General features: G+C 42.4%; 1 protein-coding gene across 1 annotated transcript in view; it reads right to left on the minus strand.

The window, feature by feature from the left end:
• The window catches only part of fry (microtubule binding protein furry), a 97,010-nt gene that overhangs the window by 6,854 nt on the left and 72,433 nt on the right, over positions 1-17,723 (minus strand). Inside the window, exons 37-55 of the mRNA XM_080278164.1 lie at positions 17,415-17,514; positions 16,932-17,042; positions 16,498-16,661; positions 15,713-15,945; positions 14,822-15,021; positions 14,442-14,576; positions 14,039-14,179; positions 12,711-12,833; positions 12,105-12,272; positions 11,561-11,701; positions 10,568-10,718; positions 10,103-10,260; positions 9,760-9,900; positions 9,428-9,502; positions 4,842-4,865; positions 2,552-2,734; positions 1,728-2,104; positions 942-1,152; positions 531-635 (exon numbers count right to left, since the gene is read on the minus strand). Of these exons, the coding sequence (XP_080134290.1) occupies positions 531-635; positions 942-1,152; positions 1,728-2,104; positions 2,552-2,734; positions 4,842-4,865; positions 9,428-9,502; positions 9,760-9,900; positions 10,103-10,260; positions 10,568-10,718; positions 11,561-11,701; positions 12,105-12,272; positions 12,711-12,833; positions 14,039-14,179; positions 14,442-14,576; positions 14,822-15,021; positions 15,713-15,945; positions 16,498-16,661; positions 16,932-17,042; positions 17,415-17,514 (2,941 nt within the window). The remainder of the gene's footprint in view (positions 1-530; positions 636-941; positions 1,153-1,727; positions 2,105-2,551; positions 2,735-4,841; positions 4,866-9,427; positions 9,503-9,759; positions 9,901-10,102; positions 10,261-10,567; positions 10,719-11,560; positions 11,702-12,104; positions 12,273-12,710; positions 12,834-14,038; positions 14,180-14,441; positions 14,577-14,821; positions 15,022-15,712; positions 15,946-16,497; positions 16,662-16,931; positions 17,043-17,414; positions 17,515-17,723) is intronic.

Here is a 17,723-nt window from a genome sequence, read left to right on the forward strand (position 1 = left end):
GACCTGACTCTCCCAAGGAACAGTGAATTAGGGACTAGTGTCAAATTGGCTTTTGGGGCAACAACATAACTTTAACACACTATTCTTTTTATAACCTACTATGGAGTAAATAAATAAGAAGGCAGCTCAAAACAGTGAGTTATTGTGTTTACAAAGCTACAACTGACTATCTGCCCACCTCCATATGATGTATCAAGCTGATGTATCCTGGTAGGTAGGTACACACGTAGGCACATAGGCAGATAGGTACCAGTAAGTAAATAAATACAGTCATTTAACAGTAAGTAGGTTGGTAGGCAAGTAGATACAAAAGTAGACAGATGGGCAGATTTAAGTTCTGTAAGCTTACAGCCAGAACTGGGTGACTGACCCACCTCCATATGAGGCACGAAGGTGATTTATCCTAGCAAGTATATAGGCAGGTAGACAAGTAAGCAGGTGGACAGGTAGATAAATAAGCAGGTAGGTGGGTAGTTATGTAAATTTTGGTACTGTCGTTATAAAGGCACAACCCACTGACTTGCACTCACCTCCATATGGTGTAGGAAGGTGATGTAGCCGGGCAGCAGGTCCGATGCCTCACTCAGGTACTGGCCACTCTCACTCACCACCTCACTGAACTTCACGACCATCTCCTGCAGCACAACAACGCATATTTCAGTTTTGTACACCGTATCACCGCACGTATAATTTTTACACAGAACAATATATATTTTAATTTTTCACAACACAGAAAACACAATTAAGTTTTAACAACGTATACAATATTATAATGCAATTTTCTACACTGTGGTAAAACATCTTTCAGTTTTCTCAATCAATTCAACCTTGACCACAGCCTGGGTCAAAAATAAGGGTAGACAGTGGACAAAGGACCAAGAACTAAGTAATGAACAAGGACAGAAGGCAAGAAACAAGTGTGGAATGCCAGGAAAACTGACAGTAAACACAGTGTTGAACAGCGTGCAGGTGCGAGTGGGTCTGAGTAGCGCAGGTGCATCGGGGGCCATGAGGGCAGAGAGGTGGGCGCGCCAGGCATCCTCCAGGTGGTCGGGCTGGCGGGCGGGCCGGAAGAGGAGCGCTGCCAGGCTGGACGATGGGGCATTACAGGGTGTCATGTCTCCAAGGTCACCGTCACTGCTCTCACTGTGGCTGCGGGGAAAAAGATAATGATAAATGTACAGAAAGTCCTCACATACCTAGGATGAATATACAGGAAGTCCTTATATACATAGGAGTGAATATACAGCAAATCCTTAGATGCTTAGGATGAATAAGCAGTGTGTCCTAAGATACCTTGGATGAATACATAGTTGCTACAGTCCTTACATACTTAGGATGAAATTACTGTACCCTAAGTTCTACGTAATTTTTGCTACCTTTTTGCCATTAACCCCTTCACTGCTATGATGTATTAGTACTGCCACTGTTCTCACTGTGGCTGCAGGGAAAGCAATTATGATGTCTCTACTTGTGTCAAACATTAGTGTACTGTAAAAAAAAAATGCATATGATTTTTTCTTCACTAATGGTAAGTGTTTAAATCCAGTAATATGAAGAGACTGACTAGGAGTGTGTATATCAGTGAGGTAGAATGGGAGAGGGGGAGAGACAATATACAAACAGATATGAGTTCTTGAAGGAGTGTGCATGTCGTGAGAGAGAGGCAAATGACATATGCAAATATGATGCAGCAGTGAGTTATACATGTATTCAGCGGTACGCACTCAGACATGGAGGTTGGCGATGGTGGGCGTCTGGTAGCAGAAGTGTCAAGACTGAGCTTAGATGCAGGCATGACGGGGGTGGTGGGCGCGGGTGAGGGTGGGTGTGGGCGGGTGTGATGGTGCAGACTGTGGCTCAAGCTGCTGGATCTTTCACTGGTCCCTAAACTCCCCTCATCAACTGGGGACACCGATCCTTCCTCCTCCCACCACTCCACCTCTGGGGCGGGGCCTGGTGGGGTCTTGCGTGCAGTGTGGGGCAGGTCTGGGGGTCTAGCTGGGGCTTCGTCTGGCAGGCTGGCTGAGGAGGGGTCATCCCCGAGGTTGCTTGGGGAACGACGCCTCACACCCCACAGGTTGAAGTTGTCTACGCTCTCCTCCTGAGGGTTAAGTTGTGTATCAGTACATCCACTCCTAACAATCCAACCTAACCAAACCCAACATAACCTTCACTTCTAACAGGCTCTTGATCCCACATTATTATTATTCTCTCTCTTTAGTTACAGTATGTGTCAGATGATACAATTACTTCACTCATAACACACCCTTAAACTGCTCTCTCAGCTTTCCTTTCCACTCTTATCTCTCTTCCTTTTACGTTTTACCTGTCTCCCTCTTCCTCTTCTTTTCTCCTTAATGTCTCCCTCCTCCTCCTCTTATCTCTTTACCTACCTGTCTCCCTCTTCCTATTACCCATCCCTCCTACAGCCTCCCTCACCAATCACTTCCATTCCCCTATCCTCAAGACTCGCCCCATGACTATCCACTCGTACTCTTGGAAGTCAAAGTCACGGAAGTTAAAAATCCCACTCGTCTCTTTGACTCACCCCTTGACTCTCCAGCTCGTACTCCAAGAAGTCAAAGTCCTTGAATACGGCAAACTGCTTCTCGGATGAGGTCATGTCATCGGCGGTGCGGTCATTGGTGTCACCCGGGGCCACGGACACTTCCTCTGTTGACGACGCCATTGATGACTGCCGCTCCAACTCCGAGCTCTGGCTGAAGATTACCTGGAGGCGTGGGATCATTGGTTAGGCTAAGCTAGATTAGGTTTTGTTTGGTCAGGTTAGGTTAATTTAAGTGTGGTAAAATCTGTGAAGTCTACAGTATAAGGTTATGGAATATTTTGATGGAAAGGTGACAAGATTTAATAACTGCTGTTAGGTTAATTATATCTGGCTGATGGTTAACTAAAAGGGCCAAAAACTAGGTCAGGATGGAGAAGGCTTAGAGGTTACAGAATGTTGTGTTTTGAGGGTAGTGGGCGCTACGTTTAACTACAGCGGTCTGAGATTGCAAACTTCCGCCAAGGCATTATTTATTGAGTTAGAAGCAAAAATGCTGAAACTGCCACAACCCCACAATGGTAGAGAACCCTTTAAAAAAAACTCCTGGATCCAGATGATGATCCGGATCACCACCAAACTCTAATGGATTGTTCCTTGGGCCATACCCTGCCCCTCCAAAAAATTTCAGCAAATTCAGTTCATAACTTTTTGAGTAATCCTGCTAACAAACAGACAAACAAACCAACGCTGACAAAAACATAACCTCCTTGGCAAGTTAAAAACATACGGCTTCCATTAATTGCAGGTGAATTATCGGTTACCAGGAGGACACAAAGGTAGGGTAAGTGACGCTAAATTGACGGAAATCGCTAAGATCGTGAAATGTTCTAGTAGAAATGGGGAATATGATTATGTTTGATAAATATAGGATTAGTATTTACAATAAAGAGTATGAAGATGTCTGGTGACCTTAATTACAGGAGTACCTATGTGAGGTGTGCAAATCTACGTGTGAGGGTGACCATCTGTGACAACCAAGAGCTGGAAAACTTTGAAATAAATAAATTATATAAAAAAAAAAATACAATGTAAATGTTAATCAGAAACAAACCTAAATAAATGGTGATTGTGACTAAGTATTGTAGAAAAAAATATTTAATTAAAATATAATAATAATAATCATCCATCCATCCATCATCCAATCCTATATTGCCCCATAAGGCGTGTAAAGGCCCGGGGCTAGGCAAGTTGGTCCTGACATTTAAGATGAGAGTGACCAGCCTCACTCATCCCTGAGTGGCATTACATGAGCAATAAACCCCAACTATCCCTTGGATATAAACCCGCACAGGCTCAATCTGACTGGAGTGCCGTAATTACTCACTAAACCACCAGGTGCCATAATTTGGTTATATGGTTACCACCCAGTGTAGTAAATGGTTTCCTGGTGTTCAGGAAACCATCTGGCTTGTCACTCAGTGTAGAGTTGCCCATAGGCAGAAAGAAGAGCAAAGAATGAAGGAAAGAGAGATGGAAGAGGGAATGTAAAGTCACCTACAGGCAGAAAGAATGAAGGAAAGAAAGACAGATGAGAAAGGAGGGATGTGAGGAAAGGGCAGACACCCGAGAGCAGCACTACATCAAGTGAATGGATGGTGAGTGCCCCCAACTACCACAAATAATAACAATGATAAATAATAATAATAATAATCATACTCTGTCAGGTCAAAGACAAACTAGGTTACAAAAAAAAAAAAAAAAAAAAAAAAAAAAAAATTACACAAAGCACACAAGGCTACGATGAAAACAGTGCCAGCAAATATTTACCCTTCATAGCCAGGCAAAATCCATGCAGTGCACTTAATATACAACTACATTACTCTCCTGTAACAACTATATATATATATAAACATGCTAAGTACTCTGAATTATGATATGGGGAAAAAACAGTAATTATGAGATGGATACTAGTGTTGGGATGATTTTATTATGAAAGAATGAAAGACAGTGAGAAAGAATAATGTAACAAATGCAGTAATACAAGGCAACAAAGAATAAAAAGAGCATTAACTAAAATCTCAGAGAAATGAAGGAAAAAAAAAAGGTAAACACAAGTGTAAAGAATAAGCATGAATGGGTGGAAAGTATATATATATATATATATATATATATATATACAGATGGTAGTTAGCAAATACAATATCATAAAAAATGCTGCAATGAAAATTGAGAATTAGGAGACAACAACAAAGGAAATAGATGATGCAAGGTGGTGTGTGCATGAAAGCTGGAGTGGGGCAAGGATTAACATAAACACAGGCTGAGTTACCTTGCCGATGCTGGCCTCTTGCTGCTTCGGCCACACACAGGGGAGAGAGAGAGGGAGACACGCAGGCAATGGGGAGAAAAACAGGTTAATGGAACAAGCCATGCCACCCCAAGCAAACACATCAGGAGGAAGAAACTGGAGGGATGAAAAGGGAAGGGGAGAGTGGGATAGGGAGGTAAATAGGGATGGAAGGGAGTTAGGGAGGGTAGGAAAGGAAGGGTGGGGTGAGGAGGGGGAGGAACAGGAATGGAAGGAAAACAAGAAAGGGAGAAGAGGAGAAAAAGGAGGGAGAAAGGAAGGACGGGAGGAGGGGATGGCAAGAAAGAAGGCAGGGAAGGTGGAAGAGACAGAGGTGCAGAAAGGGAAAAGATGACAAAGCTCTGAGAAGGTACGAGGTTATGGGGTCATGGACTACCACCCCTGACACATGTAACAAGAAAAAGGGGATGGAAGGAAAGGAATGGGAGGGAGGGAGGTAGAAGGATAGAGAATGAAGGAGGTAGGAGAGAAAATGAGGGATGCAGAGAGGGAGGGATGGAAGTTGATGGATACAGAAAGGAAGGTACAGAAAATCAGACGGTGTGTGACGGAAATAAGGAGAGAGGAAGGATGGAGAGAGAATTCATCCATCATCCAATCGGAAGGATGGAGAGAGAATTCATCCATCATCCAATCGGAAGGATGGAGAGAGAATTCATCCATCATCCAATCGGAAGGATGGAGAGAGAATTCATCCATCATCCAATCGGAAGGATGGAGAGAGAATTCATCCATCATCCAATCGGGAGGATGGAGAGAGAATTCATCCATCATCCAATCCTATGTCGCTCCATCAGGAGCATAGGAGCCTGGGGCTAGGCAAGCTGGTCCTGACATTTAAGATGAGAATGACCAGCCTCCCTCATCCCTGAGTGGCATTAAGTGAGCAATGAACCCCAACCAGCCCTTGGATATAAACCTACACAGGCTCAATCCAACTAGAGCGCCTTAATTATCCACTTAACCACCAGGTGCCATAATTTGGTTATATGGTTACCACCCAGAGTAGTAAATGGTTTCCTGGTGTACAGGAAACCATTTGGCTTGTCACTCAGTGTAGTCACCCATAGGCAGAAGAAAGAGGAAAGAGTGAAGGAAAACAAGACAGAAGAGGGAATGTAGAGTCGCCCATAGGCAGATGGAGATAGAAAATAGGATTTAAAAAGTTTAAGAGAAGAAAGAAGAAGAGGAGATGTGAGAGGTAGATGATGAAGGATGGAAGGTGAGGGAGGCAGAGGGGGGATGGTAGGAGGGTGGGAGGGAATTGTAGGGTGAAGGGAGGGAGAGAAGTGGTAGGAAAGATTATCACAGGACTTTCATGCAGAGTTAGGCCGAGGCACATGTGTTGAATGTGAATACAAACTGCTTCAGTCAAAACGGCACAGACAGTAACCCGTACACATCCCACCAGTTAACAACAGAATGAGTGTTGTATAATTCTCAAAGTCCAACTTGCCATGAAAGTCCTCTACTGGTATTGTGGGACCCTCTATTGGGACCCACATGCACAACAGTGGTCAATGATTCTTTTACACAGGTCTAAAAATGATGAGGGTTTTTATGCAGTTTTAAGAGGGTGTAAAAGGACCACTGACCTCAATTACTGTACCTTCAACCCTCCTCACCCAAGCTCCTACTCTATCCACTCAGCTACAACCAACGCTACTCTGGCTAGCCATGCTGTTACCCCACCCATCACACTCACCAATGCAGAATTATAAACATCCCTCATCAATTTCAGAACAAAAGGTAATCTTTAGATTTATGATGCTCCCTAGCAACTCTCCCTTTCCAAGTTATGTCTGCATATGGCACAGTAATATTTTCAATCAATGTATTACTGTATTATTTATACTAACTATGATAAGAAAAAGATGCAAACACTAAATGAGAACAGTACCATGCAATATGCTAAATAAACAACTCTGGAAGGGGTGTTAATGAGTCACAAGTCCACAAAAAACAGTCCGTATTTATCTGCAACCCTGACCCAAATAAAATCCTAGGCTTCAAACCCTTCAGCACCCACACAAACACTTGCACCTATTCAAAACTGACCCAACAAACACAAGACATTTGGTCAGGATTTTTCAAGACCACAACTGACAAAATTCAGGAAAAGTCACAAGGCAAACAAGAGAGAGAGATCATCACCAGGAGTGAAACTAATGTATCTTCCTAATCACTCAAAAAAGCATACACATTTGACACCCACAGTTGGAAAAAATGAAGACTGCCAATATAGATCATCAGCATATATCATCATCATTCTCACCCAAGTTTCCATTTCAATATATCCACAGGACAGATAGTATTCAAAAACAGGAAAAGGAGAATGTAAAAGAATGAATGATTAAGAAATGTGTATCACCCACCCCCCAAAATAGCAACCTTCAAAATACACACACAAAAACACCGCCATAATACATTCTGCCTAAACACCAAGCCACACAAAATGCCAACATGGATCACCTACTTTATGAGTGACCTTCATGGGGATCCAAGAAGCGAGCCACATGGCCTGTAAACATGTAAGGCTCAGAGTGCTGGCTGTAACCATACATACATACAAATAAGAGAAACACACAGCCTTAGGATGTCATGTCTCTTTCTGTACACTGACTGTTGGAACATCCATTATAACATCAAAATCAAAGTACTGTATGTAATTCCGACTTCAGCACAGAGTATGCTGCAAGGGACAGTAGTACACAGAGGGCGGGATGGATGGACATAACCAGAGCCTAAACAGTAAACAGAGATCAAACAATTTCCGCCATTGAGGTGTATCTGTCACTGGCCAATTAACTGTACACACATGACTCCTGCAATATGATGTCTGCCTTTGTTACTGCCAATCAATTTTATTCAGCTTAGAAGTTGACTTTCATACTGAGATGAACTTTGTTATATGTGATATACTATGTGTTATAAAGGAAACCCCTCATGTGGTGACACTGATATGGCCAGGCAGCTCTTCTGCCCAGTTATATAAACATTCATATTCCCAGAAAGGAGGAGGATGGACTGCAGGAGAGTGGCACTTTCAACTTGCAGTCCACTGGGTTCATGCTGAGTACAGATGGGTCTGGGGCCACAACAATAAGAAAGCAAGCACATAGATGTAACAGTAATGCCTGCGATGAACCAACCATACAAATGCCATGATTTACTTGTATTTACACCGGCCTGCAAACAATATTCCCAGTTACAACACACTGGCGGAAGTTGTCCCTTCTCCCTTTACTGCAGGGTCTCTGGACATAACAACACAACTCCATCAAGTATGTCAGTAACAACGTTCATTTTGGCCTCACAATATTCCACTGTTTTACTGTATTTTTTCCTTAGCTCATCCACAATCATATGCAGTACTTTGGGTGTATTAAACATTCAATAATTTTAATTTCGAAAGCCTATGTGGAAAAAGAAAAGTGCTTTGAAAACAGACTTACAGAAAGGTATAAAAAATATGAAACACAAGCAGTCGGTGGTCAGCAAAATATTCGGCCATCTTATAAATGGTTACAGTATTCAGCCTAATCATTTAATAGTCCAGCCACCCAGTTTTAAGGTCAAAATGAATATGTTTTACTGCATACAAACACTACACTAAGCTAACTACACTACTGGGCCAGACATCTATATGGAAGGGCAGGGGAGGGACAGGGATAAAACACAAAATAAGGAGACACATGTAAATAAAGAAAAACAAAAACCCAAGGAAGATATTAGTGTCTGAATATTTTGTACATCTCAAACAAGACAGACAATATTTTTTACATAAACCAGTACAACACCCTTTTTTTCTTTCTCATTTTTTTACACTGTCCGCTGGTGCTGTGAATGAGTTATATATTTACAAACTGAAAGGCAATCATGTTTAGGTTATCACAAAGGGGCATTCATTTTGCAAGAATGGATTAGTAATGTTGCGCTCTATAGTTAAGAGATATTTCTGAGTTTGAAGACTAAGTTATGTGCTGTGAATATTAGACTTTGTTTTACTGTAATACCTCAGGCACCCTTGCATGCTTTCTATTTGACAGGCAATTAAGGAATGCTGGATTACTATACATGCAATTACAAATAGAGGAAGGACCGATTCTCTCTCTCTCTCTCTCCTGCACATTTATCTACACCCTCTCTGACACACTACACCCACCAACATTGACATCTATCTATACCCTCCCCAACCCACTCTACCCTCATCTACACCTAACATACACTCTCTTACCATTACATACACCCATTTACAGTCTTTCACACCCACCTACACCTTCTCAAAGCTACTCAGCTGACTCCTACACCCACCTCCCTCCACTAAAAACTCATCATTACATACACCTACCTCCACTAAAAACTCATCATTACATACAATCGTTTACACTCACTCTCTGACCTGTCCGCACCTGCTCAAACCCTTTCTTGCCTCCCCCACACCCACCAAACACTCACACCCATTTACACTCATCCACACCCACTCACGCACCAATACAGCCACCAACACCAAGGATCAAGTTATAATGACAGCCTGTGGTACTTACCGATGGTGACTTGGGCAGACCCACACGCTGCCCGCAAGTATTCAGTAGGTTGACCAGACACTCTCGTGTTCTAGCCTGGAGGGCAGGGGGTAAAGAATCAGTTAGTGGAAGGAAATTAGTTTTTCACATGAGGTGTACTTCTCTTCGTTATATTACCAGCTCCTGATTCAATTCTATATCACAATCATTAGAATAATTATCCACAAGGCTAAATCTTAATTATCAAGAAAGTACTGTGACTTTCCATTCATAGGGGTTGCACTTTTTTCTTGTATATAATGACTTACAATTACATATTAATGAAAAAACAGTCAACCTCATCATCCCCAAACCTGAGCCAGCCATGGGCGTTTCCATCCGGCAAGGTGTGATGTGTCAGCAGCTGAGAGTGACAGGCTGCGCTGTGGTGATGAGCTGGCAGCGTCACCAGTATCAACACACACTGACACACTACCCTCACTGCTGACACCATCCTGCAGGAAGGTGATGTACAATGAGAGATGTACACAGAGAAATAGATACATAGAGAGATATATACACATGGAAAAAGAGAGAAAGAGAGAGACAGAGATGGGGGGGGTACATGGTGGCAATGTGTTGGTAAGATAAAAAAAAATCCATGAATAAACACATTTTTCTTCTGGGGATGTAATCAGAATGGCTAATATAACTGACCTGTTCCCTGAGACTATCCCCAGTGGCTGAGCTAACAGTGGATGATCCAGCACTGGCCTGTCCTGCCGTAACCCCAGCACCAGGCAACACGCCCTTCAAGTATCGCCGACCGATGATGGGCGTCTGGCTCACGTCGAAGGTAAATTCCATTGTGCGACCTTTGGAAGTGTGAAAACTAGATGCAATGTGAAGAAATTAAGGACCTTCTTAATTTTTCCCATTTAATACAATGCCGTCTTTTATACTCAAAACCATGGAAGGCATATTCTTTCCTAAACACTATTTACACCTAAGACACAAAAATAGTCTATACCTCTGTGTGGGAAAATTAAATAATAAAACATTACTTTGGCATTCTAAAGTCTGAGCTAAAGTTTGCTCAAATATAAATGAAATTCAATGTTGGTGTGTGTGACCCTGAAAGTGCAAGAGTACAATGACAGTGTTGGCAATAACGGATCTCACCTGGCAGTTCCTTCTTGAAATGACTCTCAATATCGGAGAATGCGTGGTTGTCCCAGTAGTGTGTGTGTGATGAGGCTGGGGGAACAACCAATGCTGATGACCTGGTTACTGCCATCTTTAGGATCCTTAGCGCTTCCTTCCAGTGAGATCCCTACCAAGATACACACTGGTTAATACAGGTCATGTTTGATTATGTTAAGGCAGACTGTATTTGTTTACACACACGCCCTCACACGACACTTGGCAGAGTTTACTTAAACTCAGTTTTTTAAAGACAGCTTTGGTTTCCAGACTGACTTTGGCTTTACTGGTAGACGTAGGATTTTTCAAAGGCTTTAGTTGTGGCCTTAGAGCAAGGTGAGCTTAAAAAAAAAAAAAAAAAAAAAAAAAAAAAAAAAAGGAGGAACGGAATTTCTGTCACCATGCAGAGTCAATAAATATATGAAATACAGACTTTAAACATAATGATGTCTCTGCACATCTTGCTGCAGCTTAAGTACTGACTTTACAAATGGCTTCTACTGTAGTTTTGTTGCTCTTGTGGTCCCAGTTTAATCTGGACATGAACCTGGATGACTGCACAATAAAGTTTTCATTTTCCTGCATCCACCATCTCCCTTTTAAGGGACAGGACGCTGAGGGATATCTGTATAACTGGGTAGCTTATATCAACACTACTAAGCTAACGCATCCTTCTCCAGCATCCATGAGTTCTAAAATGGTGACATTAATTTTCCTCTCCCCATTCTCCTCCCTTCCTCTTATACCACTTTCCTCTCCCTTCTGGTAATACTCTGTTCACCTTATCTTGGCCAAAACTGACATTTCTCAATCCTGAATGCTGAACTGTAAAATGATATTACTGCAAGAACATATCCCTACCACACAGAAGTGATGTCCAATAACATTATTTTATTTTGTTATCAAGCTACAAGAAGTTAAGCTGCAAAACAGCAAAAATCTTCAAGTTAAGGTGAAAGCTATACTACTAACTTCAATGTACTTAGCGATGACCCTCAGAAGGTCTCCATTGATGAGCTGTGCAGCTGCGGTGTTCATGTCTATGTAGTGCAGCATACAGTGTAGGATGTTCAGGATTGGGTTCTGAACACTGGCTGGGCCCTTCTCCAGAACCTAGTAAATGTGACAGTAGGAATACAGATACAAATGCAGAAGAACAGGGACACCCATTCTGAAGGATACAGAATATGTATGGGTATTAATAAAAATGAATATCAATATTACAATTATCAACCTTGTGCTGTGATAAGGGGTTGATTGAGATGGTTTGGAAAGGTCAACCTTACCCAATCTAACACAAGCCACCAAATCTTCCCCTTCTTTCCTCCACCCTGATCCAACTCAACCTGACAAAGTGTACTCTTTGCTCAACCCCTCCCAAACCAACCCAGCTTTATCTAATCTAATCCAAACTACCCTACCTTACCCTTCCTTCCACTGCCCTGGTCCAACTTAACTTAACAAAACATGTTATTTCCTCAATCAGCCTCCCACACATAGTCCAAGCCAACCCTACCTCCACAAGGAATGCCATGAGTGAGAGTGAGAGGTGGGCATATGTGTCGTGCAGATATTTCACCACACACTTTGTCCACTGGAAGCTCTCCTTGCTGAAGTTGCGACGGCTGTACAGTGTCATCACTGTTGCAAGATTCTCCAGCTGTTTACCCTTTTCATTGCACACCTGTTGATGGAGGACGAGGTTAACGTTACAGAAGCAATAGTAGAAACTAGAACTCCTATGTGAACCCAGTAGGCCACAGGAAACCAGCCACTTCAATCACGCCTATACAAACTCAAGCCTTGTCCTATAGTGGTTAATATGCAATAAGTAAAAGGTGCTATGGAGGCTCTACACCCACAAGAATATATAACTAAGTATCCTTACCTGTACAATGTTCTCTGTGGTCTGTATACAAAGACGGGTCAAGTTATAACGTGGGTTTAACACTTCAACACAGCACCAGACATGAAGAAGTGCAACTGAAAGGATGTACAGTAGCAGCATCGTCTTATTATGCCATCAACATGGCATGAAAATTTGGGACAAGTTAATGTGAGAAAACTATATGGGGAACCACATACTGTACACCCAAATGACTGCAGTGCTAAGTGATCCCACCTGTGCAATATTCTCAGCAGCCTGTATGCAGAGAGGGCTGGCATCTTCATAGTGACACAACATGTACGGCAACAGAGCAATCACATTGGTTGCAAAGCCTCGGCTCTGTGTCGGGTCAACCACCTAGGGGATGAAACAAGGTGGTTGTCCAGTTGTTATAGTACTGTTGTTTAAGACAGTGGTAATACAGTTTTAACATGAATCCAGCTGATGTCCTCTCCATATATTCCTCCTGTCACCAGATGATTATAGTCCAATTAGTAAAGGCTTCTTATATTAATGGGGTTTATAGACCTAAGCCCTCCAATTTGAAAACTATTTCCTAAGCTCAATAATACTGTCAGGAGATGGTAAGAATATACTTAAAACAGTAAAAAAATGACAGTAATACATGACTTTTGCTTCTAGTGATGTTTGTTTGTATTGTATTGAGGTGAACACCAGATGGATTTGTTCCACTATGAATAAACATGAGAGTTACAGAGATAAAGAATTCTTTATTATTCCTTTTACCAACACAGAAAGGGTTTCAAGATAAAATGAAATATACAAATAACCACAATAACACAAACTACACAGACGGATAAACAGATATAAAGAGATCCACAGACATTCACATCCATCCATCCATCATCCAATTCTACGTTGCTCCATGAGGAGCGTAGAAGCCCGGGGCTAGGCAATTTGGTCCTGACATTTATGATGAGAGTGACCAGCCTCACTCATCCCTGAGTGGCAATACATGAGCAATAACCCCAACCACTCCTCGGATATAAACCTTCACCAGCTCAATCCGATTGGAGTGCTGTAATTACCCACTAAACCACCAGGCGCCATAATTTGGTTATATGGTTACCACCCAGCGTAGTAACTGGTTTCCTGGTGTACAGGAAACCATTAGGCTTGTCACTCAGTGTAGAGTCACCCATAGGCAGAAGGAAAAGGAAAGAATGAAAGAAAGAAAGACAAAAGAGGGAGTGTAAAGTCACCCGTAGGCAGAAGGATGAGGAAAGAATGAAGTAAAGAAGACAGAAGAGGAAGGAAGGAATGGAGAGAGGAGAGGAAAGGGCAGACACCTGAGAGCAACACTTCAATGAATGAGTGGATGGTGAGCATCCCCACCTACCACAAAATGAAACAGACACAAACCTGCAAAACAGTAAAGTTGTAAGAATTGTGAAAGCAGGGCAATGGTTGCTTCCTATGTCGTGGTGGTGATACATCCCTTCAGAATTACGGGTAAATAGGAAAATACAGTAGATCATTATACAGACTGACACACACACAGGTTGATAGAAATATACAGACAGTCAAAAAGCTACACAAACCTGCAAGTCTGTAAGCTGTGTGAATCGTGAGAGTAGTGCAATGGTTGCCTCATATGTTGTGGCAGAAGTACAGCCCTTCAGTAACAGTGCGTGAACTCCAGGAAAGTCCTTCCACTTCAACTGCTGCTGTAATTTCTCAACCTGTGGCAGAATGGAGAGTTAGGCATTTGTTGAGTTAGTCATGCTACTCACTGCTATTCTCACCTTGGGGGCTTATGATGTCATTCATACTTCAATAAATCATCACACAAGCATGCAAACATCAAGTACACAAGCATTCTCTCTCTTCCTCTCATCTAGACATTCACATCTTTCACTATGTTTCTTAAAAGCACAGATGCATACTCTCATTCATTCAATCAAGTAGGAACGCACATTCTAAATCTCTCTGTCTCTCTCTTACTTTGTCCCGGCAGTCGGGTCGGTCAAGAGGAAGGCGAGACAGCACCTTATCAAGGAGCCTCATAGCCAAGAGGAACTCGTACTCATAATCAGACTCCAAGACTGATACGCTGATCCAGAACAATTGAGCCAGCACCTGAAATGTAGACAGAATTCATTATCATCATCATTAGCAGCAGCAATATTATCATCATCATAGTTTTCATATTATGTTCATTACTGTTCTCTATTATCATCACCAGCTTCACTGTAATTACTGGTTATCATCATCATCAGTACTAATTTTGTGAATCATCACCACCACCATCAACATCATGATCCTTATTCCACCTAAATAAGCAAAAACTATCAAACACGATAATGCTAAAATATCACTAATACCGTCATTTTATCATCAGCAGAGCTCTGATCGGCCAGCTGTTTGAGTGACTGAGCGGAGCGAGAACGGGCAAGGTTGGTGGCTGCAGCGGATGATGGTGTGGCAGAGCTGTGGTGGTGGCTGTGGTGGTGCCCGTGGTGGTGGTGGTGACGCATGCGTGAGTCTACGTCTGTTCCACTACGCCCACGCATCTCTGGCGTCACTGTGGAGGAGGCAAATTCAGCATCATCATCAGTATCCCAATTACACTGTGTTCCACTAAAACAGAGAATGGGTGTGTTACTGTATACAGCTGTCACTGTGGCCCAGGATCACGTGAATGAGAACCATATGGACTGCAGGATGAAGCTGCTCTTCTTCTTCAGTTCATCATCCCCCTTTTGAGGGACAGGGAGGAAGTCAACAGACATCTGTAAAACCATGCTGCACCAACTGTATATAAATTTATACAATAATTTTTCAGTACAGTACAGTATATAATTGTCATTATTGTTGTCACTGTCATTCATCATCATCGTCATCATCCTGTCTTTTTCCCAATAGCAAGACTGAGTGACAATGAAAGGATAAGAAAAACAATTGAATTATTGTACTGAACTGCTGCTTGACAAAATGAAGCGTATTTGGCCTGCAAAAATACTTATTTAGTAGCCAGCACATGTGACTGGATCCTAAAAACAAAAATGCCAATACAGGTGTTTACTTACGCAGAAAATCCCAGTTTAACTTCTGAGTGCAAGTGAGAGCAAGTCACTACAAGGTTGAGTAATGATTCACAATAGACAGGATCCTTGCAAACAAAAGGCACATTTACAAGTACAGTATATACTCTCTCTCTCATTAAACTGTTTTTCTCTCTCTTTCTCTCTTTAAAAACACCCAAAAAACCCTACCTTTAATGTCAGCTGTGGGTGATGCTAGAGGTTTGCCCCGACCATATGATATCGAGTACGAAGTTGATCTAATATGTCCCCCTGGTGATGTGGATGCACCCTGGGGTGGGGGGAAGCCGCCAGCTCCCCCGTAGAAGTGTCCCATCATGCCATACCCCAGTGGGCCTTTTGTACGGTCCTTGTTGTTCAGATTAGGGGTCGACTTGAACAGCTCACGGACAAATTCAATTGGCCTGGTGTTGGAAAAGGGACGTTTTGTATTTCTCAAATCAGGTTGCCTTATTGCTACACATGGGAGGAAACAGAAAAACTTGCACTTTTCACCAAGTTAACATGCTTTACCAGTACATATTTCAATAAACCAATTCTTACTTCATCATCATCATCAAATAAAACTATCAACAACATGCCCAGTGAAATGAGCCACACAATCATTCCACTGAAGCTCTCTAGTCCTGGCTCAGCCTCACAGGCCTAACTACCTGCACGTATGTTTTGGTACTTGTTTTAACAGAAGCACTTCACCTACATCAGGCAGACAGGGTCAATCTCTTAAATATCATGTTAAATAGGTAGTGTCAAAAACTACACTCCATGGACAGAGGCATTGCTGGGATTATTAAAATAAGGTGGCCAAGCATAATGGGATCACCCAAGGGAAGAGCAGTTTCAGCATACTCCTCCACAAATCTGAATGGTTCCTAGGATGGTTAGAGCTACCCCAGCCATCCCTCTGGTTCCTGGCTATGCCACTGCCCACACAGAGAAACCCAGCCAAGACCCACCTAAAATCTGAGTCCAGTGCATCAACAGCAGCCTCCAGTGTCAACATGAGCTCTGTGACATATCCCTGCATGTCCTCACCCTGCTCCGCCACCGTCTCAACTAACCGACCCAAGAGATCACTCAGCATTCGTGAAGACATAGACACATGTAGCGAACGGAACACCTGAGGCATAGCACGGAAAATATATCACTAAACTAGGATAGAGAAGAATTTTATGCTTTAGCCTGCATAAAATACCAGTGTTTATGAAAAAGCGAGTGCTTTTGAAGCTTAGAGTCTGTAAAACTCATTCCAAATGAAACAAGAAAGAATGCTAAATTCAATATTCATTAATTTCATTACTCTGTTTATCCAATGCAGGAATAAGGTTAAAAATGATCACCATCGTTATCCCAATATCAGAATTCCCACAGAGCTATACCCTAAATGTACCTGCAATGATCGTCCCGCGTAGTGCCGAGATGAGCAGGAGAGAGCCAGGTGAAGTGCAATTTGTGCCCAACGCTCCTCAAGGTGGGTGTGGGGCAGAGAACGGCTGAATATCTGTGGGCAACAATACTTTTATATCTCATTCTCTGAGATAATGAACAAATACTGATATCTTATAATCATCAACATCACCTTCATTATCACTGATCATTATCAACTCAAATAAAACAAGCTTGCTCTAATCTGAAGAAGATCCCTAACACCTTTCAGCTCATCTGAGGACCAGGTGTATTCAGACTGAAGGGGCAATTTGACTAGTAACCACGGATACTCATTTCTACCTCATAATTATGGCTCACTAAAATTCATACAAGCACGGCTCAATATTTGTTTTGAGAGAGAAGGGTGGGGGTGGGAGTAGGAGACTGCTATAGCTTCAAGGAGTTGGGATGCAGCGCGAGATTAAAACAGCAAGTATGGACTCACGGAAACAACATGTCGGACGAAGTTAGAGAGTTGGTAAGCGCTTCTTATGGAGAACTGGCGTGATGTGATGTCTTCATATGACCACAGAGGCTGGTTTTTGCTGTGGGGGGGGAGAGGAGGATATACAAATTCTGACAGACAGACAGATGGATGGGCAAAAAGGCAGACAGACAGAATGATAGACGTAAAAAACACACAGACAGACATATAGATATACATGGGCAACCAGAAAGGATGGTAGCTGGGTAAGATAAACATACAGTAGGTAGTCTATTAGGGTTTTTGCCTGCAAAGAATGCACATCTTATT

Source organism: Coenobita brevimanus, chromosome 72 (genome assembly GCF_032717465.1).
Source record: "Coenobita brevimanus isolate Jiangsu-jjx chromosome 72, ASM3271746v2, whole genome shotgun sequence".
Classification (NCBI taxonomy): domain Eukaryota; kingdom Metazoa; phylum Arthropoda; class Malacostraca; order Decapoda; family Coenobitidae; genus Coenobita; species Coenobita brevimanus.